This window comes from Schistocerca piceifrons, chromosome X, assembly GCF_021461385.2.
Source record: "Schistocerca piceifrons isolate TAMUIC-IGC-003096 chromosome X, iqSchPice1.1, whole genome shotgun sequence".
In the NCBI taxonomy this organism is placed as follows: Eukaryota; Metazoa; Arthropoda; class Insecta; order Orthoptera; family Acrididae; genus Schistocerca; species Schistocerca piceifrons.
In genome coordinates this window covers 108,873,823-108,888,819 of record NC_060149.1, presented here as the reverse complement: position 1 = coordinate 108,888,819, position 14,997 = coordinate 108,873,823, and the positions used below count along the sequence as shown (strand labels likewise).

The 14,997-nt window shown below is 40.9% G+C and overlaps 1 protein-coding gene across 1 annotated transcript in view; it reads left to right on the top strand.

Annotated features, from left to right (window-relative positions):
- LOC124723057 (lysophospholipid acyltransferase 5) overlaps positions 1–14,997 on the top strand; it is a 190,052-nt gene that overhangs the window by 111,606 nt on the left and 63,449 nt on the right. Inside the window, exon 7 of the mRNA XM_047248236.1 lies at positions 12,740–12,848. Within this exon, the coding sequence (XP_047104192.1) occupies positions 12,740–12,848 (109 nt within the window). The remainder of the gene's footprint in view (positions 1–12,739; positions 12,849–14,997) is intronic.

The following is a 14,997-nucleotide window of genomic DNA, read 5'->3' as shown; positions in this document are numbered from 1 at the left end:
ACCTGAAGTCATATGTGATGGCTGTAAACACCATGATTATAGGAGTAACACCACTGTGCATCTTCCAAAATTTTGGAAGAAGGGGATCTCTCCCCAGGTCTTTGCTACACTTACAGATGATCATCATCTTGAGTAGTGTAGAACTGGCAGCCTATGCGTGGGACAGTAATTACCTAGCCTGACTGCTGCTGGTCTGTGACTTCTTCAGTATTGTCAAATCAATGTCCTTTCATGCCCCTTTTCAAGTGTGTTGTTGTGGTGGAAGAACCAGTCTCCTGTCTGCCACAAATCAGATCTTCTTTGACGAACAGTGTTGTGCAATCTTCTTAAAACTTCAAAATAAAAGGTTTGATTGGCGGTCTGACCTGGAGGAAAAAATCTGAATGTTTCAGGCAGTTGATGGACGTCCTGAACGAGGTTTGCCATCAATCGATGATCGCCATTTTTAAATGGAGCAAACCACTTGTACACTTGATTTTTTTCCCCATAGCTTCATCTTGGTAAGCTGTTTCCAACATTAAAACAGTTTCAGCAGCATTTTTATCAAGTAGAAAACAAAATTTCACAGCTGCACATTGTTCCCTTAAACTTGCCATCATAAAAAATGAAACAAGAACAAAACAGCATCAGCAAAATCAATCGCTACAGATGAACAGAACAAGTCCTGTCAACAACGCAGCTGGCACTGACCTGGCAATGAATTGTGCTATACACACCTAGTGGCAGAAATGTGTACTACACAAGCTCCGCCCACAGCTATGTTATTCCTGTTTTTTTGGGTATCACCTCGTACATACCAACTGATGGTGTATACATGTGTACATGTACAAGTTACATTGACATCTGACTATGTCTTCTGGATAGTCCACTGTCTTGTCAGGCAGTGTATATTACAATGATAAATCCACATTTACAGTATGATATTGAGATGTGGTGTGGGGCACCACCACTCTATACGGACAGGTTGTTTAGACTGCAAAAAAGGCAATAAGGATGGTAGTTATGGTAAACAAGAGAAAGCCTTGCAGAGATATTTTCAGAAAGTATAATATACTTACCATCTACTCTATGTACATCCTACAAGCAATAATGTTTCTGAAACTAAGTCTGGAACATAACTGTAATAAAAAGGCTGCAGCCTGCAGTCCACATACAATAGGGGCATTCACTTTTTTTAAACAATAGACTACCATCTGATTTTAAGAGAGCTAATTTAAATGCCTTAAAGAATAAAATAAAGCATTCAATAGTAAATAAATACTTGTTTTCAGTAGAAGATTTCGGATTGTAATGTTCTCTTGTAAAACTATTAGTCTATGTAGCCATAAGCTTGCCTTTATAACAGACACCTGATTATGTTCAATCTTCTCATTTTGTATCAGTGTATACTTTTACGTTGTACTGGTAAGAGAAGTACAGATAGTACAGCCTTGCATCTCATCATAGATTTAAACTAAAGCTATGATAATGTCCAAGAACTGATTAAAAAACTAAAGATTCTGTTACAGTAATAGTTGAAGAGTTCACACATTGCCCTTTTGACAGCCAAACATGTTTTATTTAGCATCTCTCTGTCTATGGTCTTTAGCTTCATTTACAAGTATTGTGCAGTAGTTGCTGTTTCTATAGATTTTTCTTTAGAGAGACTGCTGTCACTACTCATGATGATGATAGGTAACATTCCCAAGGCATTCACCAAACCCAGACCCTACTACTGGATTGCCGCAGGATGTAGCATGATTCATCACTCGTTTCCAGTTATCCACTGTTCAGTGGAACTATACCCCATCGTTTTTAAGTTCTTATGCACAGCCATTGTGCTGGTTGGAGTGCTGCTAGCACTAGGGAACTCATATGTGATTCCTTCCACTGATTGCAATTGATTCTTTTAACACCAGCCTCTGTGATGCTAGATAGTCCCTGCCCATCAGTCCATGAGGTCTGCCTGGTCTTGGTTTACCTGTGGCTGTTCCTTCCCATTTCCACTTCACTATCACATTGCCAACAGTTGACTTGGGCTGCTTTAGAAGGGTTGGAATGTCCCTGATGGACTTGTTACTGAGCAGATATCTGTTATAGCCACAAATAACACAATAAATATATCACCATTCTATGTTTTTTTGACACAATGTTGGTACAGATAATTCTGTTACCAAGCACCACTTCATCGAAAATTATATAAATTGATAGTGATTATACCAATATGTCCAGGAAGCACAAGTGAAGTGCAGAATTCCGGTGGAATTCACAAGTTCGTTGACATAATAAGCCCAGTGAACGGTTAAGTCCAAGTTCCAGTATAGCATTCGGATGCTAAGTCCAGACAGCAGCCAGATCAACATCGAATAGCAGGTCCACCACAGCATAGCACTTTCGAGTTGCGGAGTAGGACATAGCATGGTGGGAACTGGCTTGTAGACGTCAGTAGCAGTGTTAAATAAGGCTCCATAGTTAATGGAGTCAGTGGCTGGGTTCGCTGCGATGTTATCAGTAGGCTGCTCATGGAGAAGTGCAGCCAACAATGCGTTTCTCAGCTGCACATGATGGAGAGCGCCGCTTCTCAGTGCGGGGTTTTAATAGTGGTTGATACTGCACCCCTTCCCCCTTGGGGAAACGGGGAAGCATCTGCTGTGAATAAGCGCCATATGCATGGGGTTCTCCTCCATGTCCTCAGCGGTGTTGGTGGCTCAGGGCACAGGAGCATATGGACAAAAACGCCCTGGTGGGGGGGGGGGGGGGGGTCGAAGATTGTGTGGAGTGGACCTGGCAGCAGAGCAGGTGGAGCCAGTGGCATGTCTTCATCTCCATCTAGAATTACCCGTGGTTGCTGACCAGGGGACATCTTGTAGTCTGGGAAGGGTAGCCTCTGGGGCTGGGCGATGTCGGGGGTAAATCGCTCTTATTGGGGGTGTGGTTTTGGTCAGCTGGCTGTGGGCAGAAACCATGTATATGTCTAGTGTTGCACTAGCTGGGTGGCCTGGGGTAGGATGGGAACTAGTTGACTGGTAATGATGGTGCAGAGAGGGGAACGGAAGAAACTGTTGGGAAACTAGTCTGGGATGAAGTTGATTGGCATGTAGCAGGCCCTCCCAGTCCGGAAGTGGCACCCCTTAGCCCTTCCGGCCCTGGTGGTGCTGGTTTGTTGTTCCCAGAATCTGGGCTGGTTGCTGGCCAAATCCTTTCGTCCACACCAAGGTGTCTGACGGCAGAACTTTTGCAGGACTTTTGTCTCCAATGGGTGTGGACCTGTAACTGCTAAAAAAAAAAAAAAAAGTAGTTAGCAGTGCATCAGTGGAGTGATCCTGGAGATATTTCTTCATCTGGGTTTTGAAAGTGCGGACCATCCTCTTGGATTCTGCATTGGACTGTGGATGGAAGAGGGACAATGGAATGTGGCAAGTGCTATGTTGGGCACAGAAACCATGAGACTCCTCACTACAGATTTGGGGACCATTGTCAATTACAAGCACTTCTGGCAGACCTTCAATCTCAAAAACTTTTTCTTAGGCTCTGATGGTGTTGGTGGTCGATGTAGCATTGCATGTACTATGTATGGAAATTGGGAGTAAGCATCAACCAATATCAAGAACATTGCGTTAAACACTGGCCCAGCAAAATTAATTTGTGCCCACTCCCAAGGACGAGCACATGGTGACCAAGAAGTAAATGAATGTCATGGGGCTGCTTGATTGCTGGCTCTAGCAGGAAGGATGTGTTTAGGTGAGTCATTCGATCTCCTGGTTCATGCCTGGCCAATAAGTGAATCTGCGACCCAGAAATTTAGTTTGGGATACCCCTCAGTGACCTTAGTGCAATAGTTGCAGGACATGCTGATGTAAAGAATAAGGAATGACTACTCGTGGGTGTCCCTCATCAGAAACGAGTAGAATTACTACATTGATCAACATGAGCTGAAGGCAGGTATTAAAGAACTGACAGAATGCCGCAAAAGCCATGGGAGGTTGCATTCGGGCCATCCATGAAGTATGTGACTTCGGACTTTGAGTATTTTGTCATTACCATTGCAACTGCAATCCTGGAGCTGGTAATGGGAAAAGAATCTATGGCAGCTTCTGCTTCTTCATCAATGTAAAAGTGCAGAATTTCTTCTTTGTCGAACTCTGGGTCAGGTCCCCATGGAAGGTGGAAGAGGACACCAGCATTGACATGCTCAGTCATTTTGCAGAAGTGAATCTCATACTGGTAGTGCATCAAAAATAAAGCCCAGCACTGGAGGCGGTGTCTGGAATCTTTGTTGCTGGACTGAATAAGGAGATCAGTGGTTTGTGGTCCATGGCAAGGTGAAACTTTATGCCATAAACAAAAATGTGAAATTTTTTAATGCGAAGATGATGGCCAGCATGTTGGGTGTCAGTCACTGTTTTCTATGCATAGGCCACAGGGTGCTCAAAGCCATCTGCCTTACAATGGTACTGGGCACTATGCACTGTAAAAATTTGCTGAAAATAACAAAAATATTTATATGGTTGATGTTGGTGCTGTTCTCTGATTTTTGCTAAAAAAGTTAGTTTAGATTGAATAGTTGGATCGAGCCCCCACAAGCTACGGTACGAAAATGTATATATTTGTTAAACTCAACACTCAGCTTAATTGAGCGGCCCCTGAGATGTGGCTATTCTCAATGTTTGGCTACATTTTTCCTCATACGGTGCCAGCTCACATCTGTGGTCAACTCAGTCTTCAAGCTGAAATAAAATAAAATTTAAAAAATGCAGACAGTTATTGCAGTGAAATTTTAAATATTGAGGTACTCACATTGATTTATAATTTGAACAAGTAGTTTATTTCTATTTTTCCATGAATAGTCTTCAGTATATTGATCAAACAGTTAAAAAGTCCAATTTTTTGTATCTGCCACCGTTTTTTCACAAATAATGTTCTTGTGGCGTGATTTTGCTTTCCCCGGGTTTTTGATACTAAACATAAATAAACAAGTAAAAATACATTCTTAATTGCTCACCTATCACTTTAAACTTTAGAATGCTGCTGCCAGCTTCGTCTCTTTAAATCGGCTATGATTGCTCAATGCAGCTCTACAAGCTGCACCCATAAACAGTTTGTTCATATTAATCGGCTAAAGCATTGCTGAGATATTAGCTTTTGACCTTTCATAAATTTACAATTTTTAAGACAACAGTAACTTTTAAACTATTATATATTTTTGTGGTGTGTGTAGATAATTTAGCTTTACATGTTTTTCTGTTCATGAGTGCCAACTCACACCTCTGTGTCACTCTTAGTTCTGTTTTTTATCAATTTTTTTCTGGCATGTAAATTCCTCCAAGTGCACAAACATGGCCATACACTCCCCCACCAAGCTTCCGCTCGGGATTTTCCGAGGCCGCATGATGGCTAGCTGCTCACCACGACCCCGTAGCAACTGCCAGCCATGTACACTGTGGCGGAGAACTGCCGCTCTTATCTCCCCACACAGCTTGTACGCTCACAGCCTCCCTGTGTGCCAGGACTGCTCCAACACCTGTATGAGATGCAGCCACTGCATTAACTGTCTGCTTTGTTGGATCAATACGTGCAGGGCACAGGGCCATTAACAACTGGGATTTCAACCTGTAGAAGGTGCGCTCGCAAGCTGGTGTCCACTTTTTTGCATAACTGAGACAAGGGGGCAGCTTCTGTTGCTACTGCAGGTAAGGACTTTCAGTAATACAATATCTTTTCCAGAAAGGAACGAAGTTGCATAAGCATTGTTGGTCTGGGAAGTTTGATTATGGCTTCGACATGTTTATCCAGAGAACAAATGCCCAAGCTGGAAATGATGTGGCCGACTTACTGAATGTTAGGCTGAAAAAAACATTTTTCTTTTCTGCATTTTAGGCCAGCCTCCTTTAACATGCTGAATAAAGATTTCAGACTGCGAAGGTATTGCCCATTGTTCTCCCTGTTACAATGATGTTATGTAAATAGTTAATGCATCCATCCACTTTTCGTACTAATAGTTGCAAAAACTATTAGAAAATAGCAGGTGCACTTGCTGTGCAAACATTAGGCATTTCAAATAATAAAGCCTGTGTGGCATTTTAAGTATAAGCAGCTGTTGAGATTCTGCATCAAGGGGATGTTGGAGATATGCATCTGCTAGGTCTATTTTAGAGAAGAAGTTTCCACTTTCTAATTTCGACAGTAATTCTTCCGGTTTCAGAATAGGATATGTCTCAGTCTCTGATTTGACGTTGAAAGTTACTTTGAAATTATCACACCGGCAGATCGTCTCTGATGGTTTTCACACTGTGACTAATGAGGTAGCCCATTGACTAGAAAGAATAGGTTCCAGAACTCCAATTGCAGTTAGGCGATCTAATTCTTCCTTTACTTGGTCTCTGAGAGCTAAAGGAATGGTGTGTGCTCAGAAGTATCGAGGCTGTCTATTGTGTTTCAGTGTTATATGCATGTCAAAATCCTTTGCGGTATCGAATTCTGGGGTGAACAGGTCCTGAGAATCCCAGCAAACTGTCTCTAGCTCTGTGCACAGTTCGAAAAGCTTATTGAAGGTCTCTTGATGGTCGACAGTGACAGTGACCAACATCCATCTGTTGTGCAGGAGGCTGTCTTGCCTAACAGGACTTAGGACGTACAGAAGCTAAATGGCAGTTGATAGAACAGTTTTGGCAGTAGGCCCATCTGTCAGGACAGCCTTCATGTTGATGTTTCTTAAAACAATCCAGACATGATGGCTGTTGTTTCGGTACCAAAGACCAGTTTGATCAGCTTGAGTGGGGTGGAGGACATTTTTGGTTAATAGTACAGCATCCCACCTGTACTGTTGCTACGTCTAAATCCCCACTAGTGTGGTCTTTGGTTCCTGTCGTGGATATTATAGCTGCTATGTTGATCCTCGACTCCAGTTTCTCTTGCCTGTTGCTTTGGTCACTTCAAAGCTTTGTGCTAAGTCCTAATGATGGTTCTTCTAGTTGAAGTGCCTCCTGCTGGAAATCCCTGATGGAGTACCCCAGATGATCATGTCCCTGATCATTTCTTCTGCAACTTTCTCTTCCGAATGCGAAAATATTTTGTTGAGCCCAACCTACATAGGTAGGAATGATCATCAAAATAAAATAAGAGAAATCAGTGCTCGAACAGAAGGGTTTAGGTGTTCGTTTTTACCGCGCGCTGTTCTGGAGTGGAACGGTAGAGGGATAGTATGATTGTGGTTCGATGAACCCTCTGCCAAGCACTTAAATGTGAATTGCAGAGTAATCATGTAGATGTAGATATATTTCCTTACTTTAGGGGTAACAAAATAACGTTTTCGCCCTAAGCCTTCCAACTCTGAGGCCCATTCTTGACGAGTCTGGTTTGGCTGTTTCTTGCATGGGTAAAATGCTACCCAGGAGGAAATTGCATGGATATGCCACTGGTAATCTTTAGTCAGCAACAAATGAATATTTGAAAAGATGAGCTCTGAAGGCTTAGATAAGGGGTCCAATTTGCTCAGTAGTCTGTAAATGTCATGTTTTGATGAAGACAAAAACAAAGATTTTATGAGGCTGGCATCAGTTACCTTGAATGTGTGTAAATGCTTCAGTAGTCTTGATTCATTGGCTTCTCAATCCTCTACAGCGTCATCCAAGGAAGGAAAAACTGGCAATTACTGTGTTGCTTGTGTCTGTAGTAAGCTTTGGAGAAGTGGTTAGAGGGTGTTGAGTAGCAGCTTCTGGTTCTCATCCTGCTGATGAATAAGTTGTGACCTGCCCCGACTTCACAATGGGAGCACTAATTAACTATGGCCAGATGACTCCTCTCGTTTAGCGGTAATAAATTACCTATGCAAACCTTCCTCATGAATAAGTCTGTCTGTTGGTGAAAACTGTATCAAAATCCATGCAGTAGTTCTTGAGATTAGCCTTTGCATAGAGACAGAAAATGTGGCAGGGGACTTTAATTAATAACATGTTTGTATGCTCACCATTGATAGTGTTACCGAGTCAATTTCTCTATCCGTATATTCAGGTTGAAGCAGGGATTAGACACAACATGCCTACTGTCATAGAGGATGGTGACAGTTCCTGTATCTCACAACGATAAGCATCAAAATTCCTCAGTAGGTCCAGGAATGACTGTTCTGCCCATTTTACAGCCCTGATTTTGTGTCAAGCATTTTTGTTCCCAAACATAAAGCATGGTATACAGTTACTGAAAGAATCAGCCTGGCTGTGCATTATTGCATCCCAGGCAGTGAATCAAAAGTAAGTACCCTTACTATACCTCTTACAGGGCAGGCTTGTACAGCACATGACTTTTGTATCATGTGGATGACAGACCAATAAACAGTGCTTACACTGTACTGGCCTTAGCATACCTTTTTATAGTTAAGAATGTTTTATTTTTTTGCCAAAAACTAAGAACTCAGTTTTTGTTGTGCTTTTGCTATTGTTTTAGCTAATGGCAAGTTTGGTGTTTTATGCTTACTGTAAAGCAGGGTTTGATCTGCAAAAATTTCCATGAATTATTAAGGAAGGTGTTTTAAGTAGATCAGCACTTGCATGTCTTTTGAAGAATTGGCTAAACATATATATCAAATAAATTAACATTTTGGCTTCACAACTGGGGCAGAAAGAAAGTGATGGAGATAGTAACTGATTTTATCATATTCTTCTAAATACATACTCTGGAAGACACTGTACAGTGTGTGGTAGATCATTCCTTGTACCACCACTAGTCGTTTCCTATACTGTTCCACTCACAAATATAGTGAGGGAAAATTTTATGTCTATATGCCTCCACAAAAGGGGCCTAATTTCTCTTATGTTATTTTCATAGTCCTTACACAAAATGTACGTTTGGCAACAGTAGAATCATTGTGCAGTCAGCTTCCTGTGTTAGTTCTCCAAACTTTGTGAATAATGTTCCTCAAAGCAAACATCGTCTTCCCTCTAGGGATTCCCATTTGAGTTCCTGAAGCACCTACATAATAGTTGTGTGTTGAACAAACCTACTGGTAACAGATCTAGCAGTCCACCTCTGAATTGCTTCGATGTCTTCCTCTAATTGGACTTTGTGCAAAACCCCCAACATTCGAGCAGTACTCGAGAATGTCTTGCACTAGTGTTCTATATGCGGTCTCCTTTATGGATGAACCACACCTGCCTAAAATTCTCCCAGTAAATTGAAGTTGACCATTCACCTTCAACAGACATCAACCATTTCCCTTCTCTATTACAACTCATACGTGCTCGTTCAATTTCATATCACTTTGCAGTGTTACGCCTAAATATGTAATCAACACGACTGCATCTAGCACCACACTACTAATGCTGTATTCAAACATTATGGCATTGTTTTTCTGTCTCATTTGTATTAACTTAATTTTGCTACATCTAGAGCAAGCTGCTAGTCATCACACCAACTAGAAATTTTGTGTAGGTCATCTTGTATCCTCTTACAGTCACTCATCTTCAACACCTTCCCATACACCACAATATCATCAGCAAACAACCGTAGGTTGCTGTTCACCCTGTTCATTAGATCATTTATGTATCTAGAGAATAATGGCAGTCCTGTGATACTTCCCTGGGGCACTCCTGATGATACCCATGTCTCTGATGAACTCTCACCGTTGAGGACACGTACTGGCTTCTATTACGTAAGAAGTTTTTGAACCACTTACGTATCTGGGAGCCTATCCCTAATGCTCATACCTCTGTTAACAGTCTGTTTTGGGTACCATGTCAAATGTTTTTTGGAAATCTAGGAATATGGAATCTGCCTCTAAAACTGTGCTGATTTGTGAACAGAAGCTTTACCGTCACAAGGAAATTACTTATCTTCAAACTGAGGGTATGTTCAAGTATTCTGCTGCAAACCAATGTAAAGGATATTGGTCTGTAACTTTGTGGATCTGCCCTGTTGTGCTTCTTGTATACATGAGTCACCTGTGCTTTTTCCATTCGCTTGTGCTGGGCGAGAGATAAGTGATAAATCCAAGCTAATTAAGGGGCCAGTGCCATATAGTTCTCTTTGTGAAACTGAATTGGGATTCCATCAGGACATGGTGACTTATTTGTTTCCAACACTTTCAGTTGCATCTGTATGCCAAGGTTGCCTATTACCATGTCCTCCCTCCATATACAGGAGTATGTACGATGGTCAAATGAAGGTATGTTTGTACGATCCTCCTGTGTGAGCGATTTCTTCAATCCAAAATTTAAAACTTCAGCTTTCTTTTGCTATCCTCTGTTGCTGCACCAGACTGGTCAGTGAGTGACTGTATAGAAGCCTTTGACCTGCTGAGCGATTTTAGATAGGGCTCTCAGGAAGATCTTTTGCTAAGGTATGATGGTGGTAGATCTTTCATGCTTCCTGCATTGATCTTTTTACAGACACATGAGTCTCCACTAACTTTTGCCTGTCCTCACTTGCACATTCTCTTTTGAACTGAGATTGCAACAGTCTTCACTTCTTCATGATTTTCCAAATTTGATTATTAAACCACGGTGGGTGTTTTTGGTCCTTAATCAACTTACTCGGTACATACTTCTCCACAGCACTATTTGCAATCCGTCAACATTGCCTAAGTGAATTTCTAGTAACTGTTTACCTGGTGTGTCTAGTGAAAATGCTCTCGATACAGAGAATTTTACGCCACCATTTGTCAAATGTGTGATATTTTTACCCAACATGTTTCAGATCTACATTATTCCATTGTCAGGTGCTTAAAACTTCTATGCTATTAGGCACCATCAAAAGTAAAGTACTAGCAGCAAACACACTCATTTGACGATTGTACCTTGAGAGTATAACATGCTAACAAGAGATGTTCTAGGAAGAGTTTTGTGTTTGACAGTGGGTTTTTGCTGCTGGGGTTTTACTTTTGGTGGCGCCAGATGGCATAGAAGCTTTAAGCACTTGATAATGGGATAATGTAATTCTGAGACATGTTGTGGTAAAAATACCATACATTTGACAACTGAGAGTGTAACATTCTGTGTGCCAATCCACAAAACAGTTGTATTTTGGCTTCACAACAGACAACAGAAATACTTTCCTAGCCTTCTTGACTGATTTATTAACTTTAGTAACCATCATCACTTTAATATCATGATCACTAATACCTGCCTTTATACTGACACCGTCGATATGGTCAAGCCTGTCTTTAGCTGCAAGGTCTAAAGTATTTCCATTGTGTGTGCGTTCTCAAACTAGCTGCGCAAGACATTTTTCGGGAAACATACTCAAAAGTACTTCAAGAGATGGCCTGTCCTTACCCCTGTAATGAATTCGTAGATGACCCAGTCTATACTCAGCAGGCTATTGTTACTTCCAACCAATATTGCATGATCTCAATATTTCAGTGCTACTGAGCCTAGACTTCCTTGGAACGGCTCTAAGACTATCATACTGGAATCAGGAGGCCAGTAGAAACATTCAACAGAACTTGATTTCACCTAAACCTGTTACATGCATCCAGGTAACTTCACAGTCAAACTCAAATTCGACTTCAATAGAAACAATATTTTCATTGACTGCAGTGAATACTTGCCCTCCTATTGCATCCAATCTGTCTTTCCAATATACGTCTCAGGATTTGTTAAATATTTCTAGGCTTTCTACTTTGGGCTTCATCCAGCTCTCAGTTCCAACGATAATTTGAGTGTGACAAAATTCTAGGAGAGCAGGAAATTTGTGAACTTTTTTATGAGTACTTCAACACTTTACCGATAAAATTTTGGCAATCGAAGTGTCTTTACTCTGAACACTGTCTTGTGTGTTGACTGGTGAGTGTTCATCAGAGTACCTCAAACTAATGTCTAGCCTTAAAAAAGCCATGTTTACTCAACAAGTACTCTGCTACCCAGGTGGCACTTGATAATGCAGGTCCAAAATCTGCAACTATGATATACTGAGTGCAAGCTGGTTTTCTTTACAGCCCTGAACGCTATTTCCTAAAGAGGCTCCATAACATGCCTAATGTTGACACTCCTGATGGCTAACAAACTGCTGCTTCCCTGTCCCTGCTCAAACCCTGCTGCTAAATATGCAACTTCCTACCCTCCTGAGGTGTCACCAATGTAGCCTGATGCCTTACTGAGCTATGTAGCTGACTGTCCAAAAGAAATGACAGCTGTATTACAGACTGCCCGAATCTACACTTCATGGCTAAAAAACATGAGATTACACCTCTTAAATAGAAAATCAGTCACAGAATTCAAGAATTAACTGTGAATCAAACACAGAGATTTCTAAATACATAACTTGCTGTTGTGCTGGAGTATAACAGGAGATAGCTGGGACTTGCCCCCCCTCCCAACCTTTTTTCCCACAGTTTTGCCCCCCCTCCTCCCCCCCCCCCCACCACCTCCACCTCCACCTCCACCACCACCACCGCCACCGCCACCGCCACCGCCACCGCCACCGCCACCACCAAATCCAGTCCAGAGCTAGCTTTGTCTCTTGTGGTATCTGTTTTCCATGTGAATCTTTCATTAGGAGGAGGCTACTATATTAAGAGATTCATTAGATGTTGTAAACCCCCCCCTCCTGTAAACACCCCCCCCCCCCCACTCCTCCTCACGCCACCCCTCCTAAACACACACACACACCTTCAGAAAAGTTATAAAATCCAGTGTTCCCTGTGTTGATTGCATTTATTGTAAATCTGTTGTAATTTACACCATTAAGAGAAGAAAGGTAATGATCAATAAATAAAATAATAGATATTGTGTTTTTTTGTATCTGATAAAACATGTCCATGTGCCTGCAGGGTCACACATTTTGGAAGAAATGTGTAATCATTGGAATATGGGGAAAAATACTGCTTTGTAAATATATCTGCTGTTGGTTGATATCAGAAGGTGTCTGCATTTCATTCGGTGAGTAAAGCTCAGGATTTATTAGTTGCTTTATAGAAGTAGGTAATATTTAATTTAAACATTGAGGAGCACCATAATTTGCTGTTGAGCAATGTTCCAAGGTTTTACTAGACAGCAATGATAAGAAACCAAATGCCCTTACATTTTATAGTAGTACCTAACATTATCTATTTTTGTGTTTACATCAGAATCCAACTGCCTTTTATGAGTAAGATTATAAGGGTGCATTATATGTCTAATATTTATTACAGTTTGCTGTATCTAAAACAAGGTTTGTAATAGACCTATATTCATCGATGAGATTTGATATTATTGCATGCAGGGTAGAGAGAATTTATAAGATGAGACATAAAGTTATCAGAGCTATCGAATCAGTATTGGACAATCTGATTTGTGGTGCATTATAGGGGAGGAATGTTACAGAGCCAAAGTATAGGTTTTTATTTTATTTTCTACATTGACTGTGACAGTGATGAGCGAGTTAAATATTGTGTGTAGGTGTGTCTCACAAATGAGAACAACTTGCATAATAGTGTATAATGTATTGCAAATGATCTCAACTTGTCCAGTTAAAGTTACATGCCAATCTCATAAGCTATGAAAATGAATATACACTCTTACATGCATGATAAACAGGATGCCTAATGGAATGTAACCAACTGAAAATTGAAACACTGGATTTAGTTCCAGCAGGAGTATCATTCAAACTCTTTCTTTTCCCATTCTTTTATCATGGCTGAATCCTTGCGTCCTATTTCTGTGCATATTTTCTTTCAAAGGACTGACCTGAGGCATATTTCATATTGTTTTATTTCTTATCTTGTCCCTTATTGTCATACCCAGGATCCCTTATAGAAAGCACATCTCTGTTGCTTGTACTCTACTCACATATTTCTGTCTCCAGGTCCAACATTCTGATTCATATGTCAAAATTGGTCAATAACATGATTTCTGTGTTATGGTGTTTTCTGTGGTAGGTATTTTCCAATTTCATTTATGTCTGAAACAATAAAATTTTGAGCAATTTTCTATCCTCTCCGAAATTTCTTCTTTGCTGTCCCCTTTCCTGGATAGCTTACTTCCTAGATATTAGAAGGATATACTTCCTTAATAATTTTGTCATTGAAACTTACAGCCTCCGTTTATTTATTTTCCATGCTGATTTTCACTATCTCACTTTTGTGAAGCATATTTCCTTGACTGATTCTTCAATCATGCTGTGCCACGTATTTAGTTGTTTCTCTGGTTTCTGCTCATTGTCTTCTGATATTATCACACCATCTGCATTCACTGAGATTTTCATATCGTCCACTGTTGACTGTCAGTGAACTTCCCTTATAGTGTTGTCCATGACTATATTGAAAGAAGAAATACTATTAGGTGCAGATGACCTCGTCACTATCAGAAATCCAACCTGTGACTTGAACAATGTAATATTTATGGGAAAGTGGTTAAGAAGCCATTTATACATAATATTTACTAAAATTTTGTCAAAGATGAAGTTGGACTAAACTTTATTGGTATTTCTTTTGCCACATGTTTAATACACTCACTACAGCACTTCTCGAACACCCGACAAGTCATGCAGTTTCCGAAACGTTCGTGCCAAGCCTCCAGGCTGTCACAATATGCCGTCGGTTAAACTCAAACAGATTGCATGCCTTCCCCATTCTACACATGGACAGCACACTCACTGATAGTACATGCACCATGCATGTGTGTGGCTTGTGAGTCATTCCTCACCAGGTGATGCTGCTATTGCCTGGATGGGCTTATGTGGATAATAAGCCTGTTGTCGTAATGTTCTGACTGATCATTATAGATGTTCGTCACAAAGCATAGATATCAGTACCATGACTGTGTAAGAAAGGCAGAAATTACTCCCACTGCACTTCAACACTCTGCACACCTCAGTAATATCAGCCAAGGAATAGTGTGCACACAGTTTTTTCCAGTTTAATGCCACAATTTTTCAGTCTCTTTCATTCATCTCTGTTCCACAATACTAAGTGTACGTAATCCTCCATGCTATCCTGCATCTGTGCTGCAATGCAGAAATCTTAACTGCCACACACACACACACACACACACACACACACACACACACACACAGTAAATACTATTGTCACCTTTGAAAACTACAGCTCTA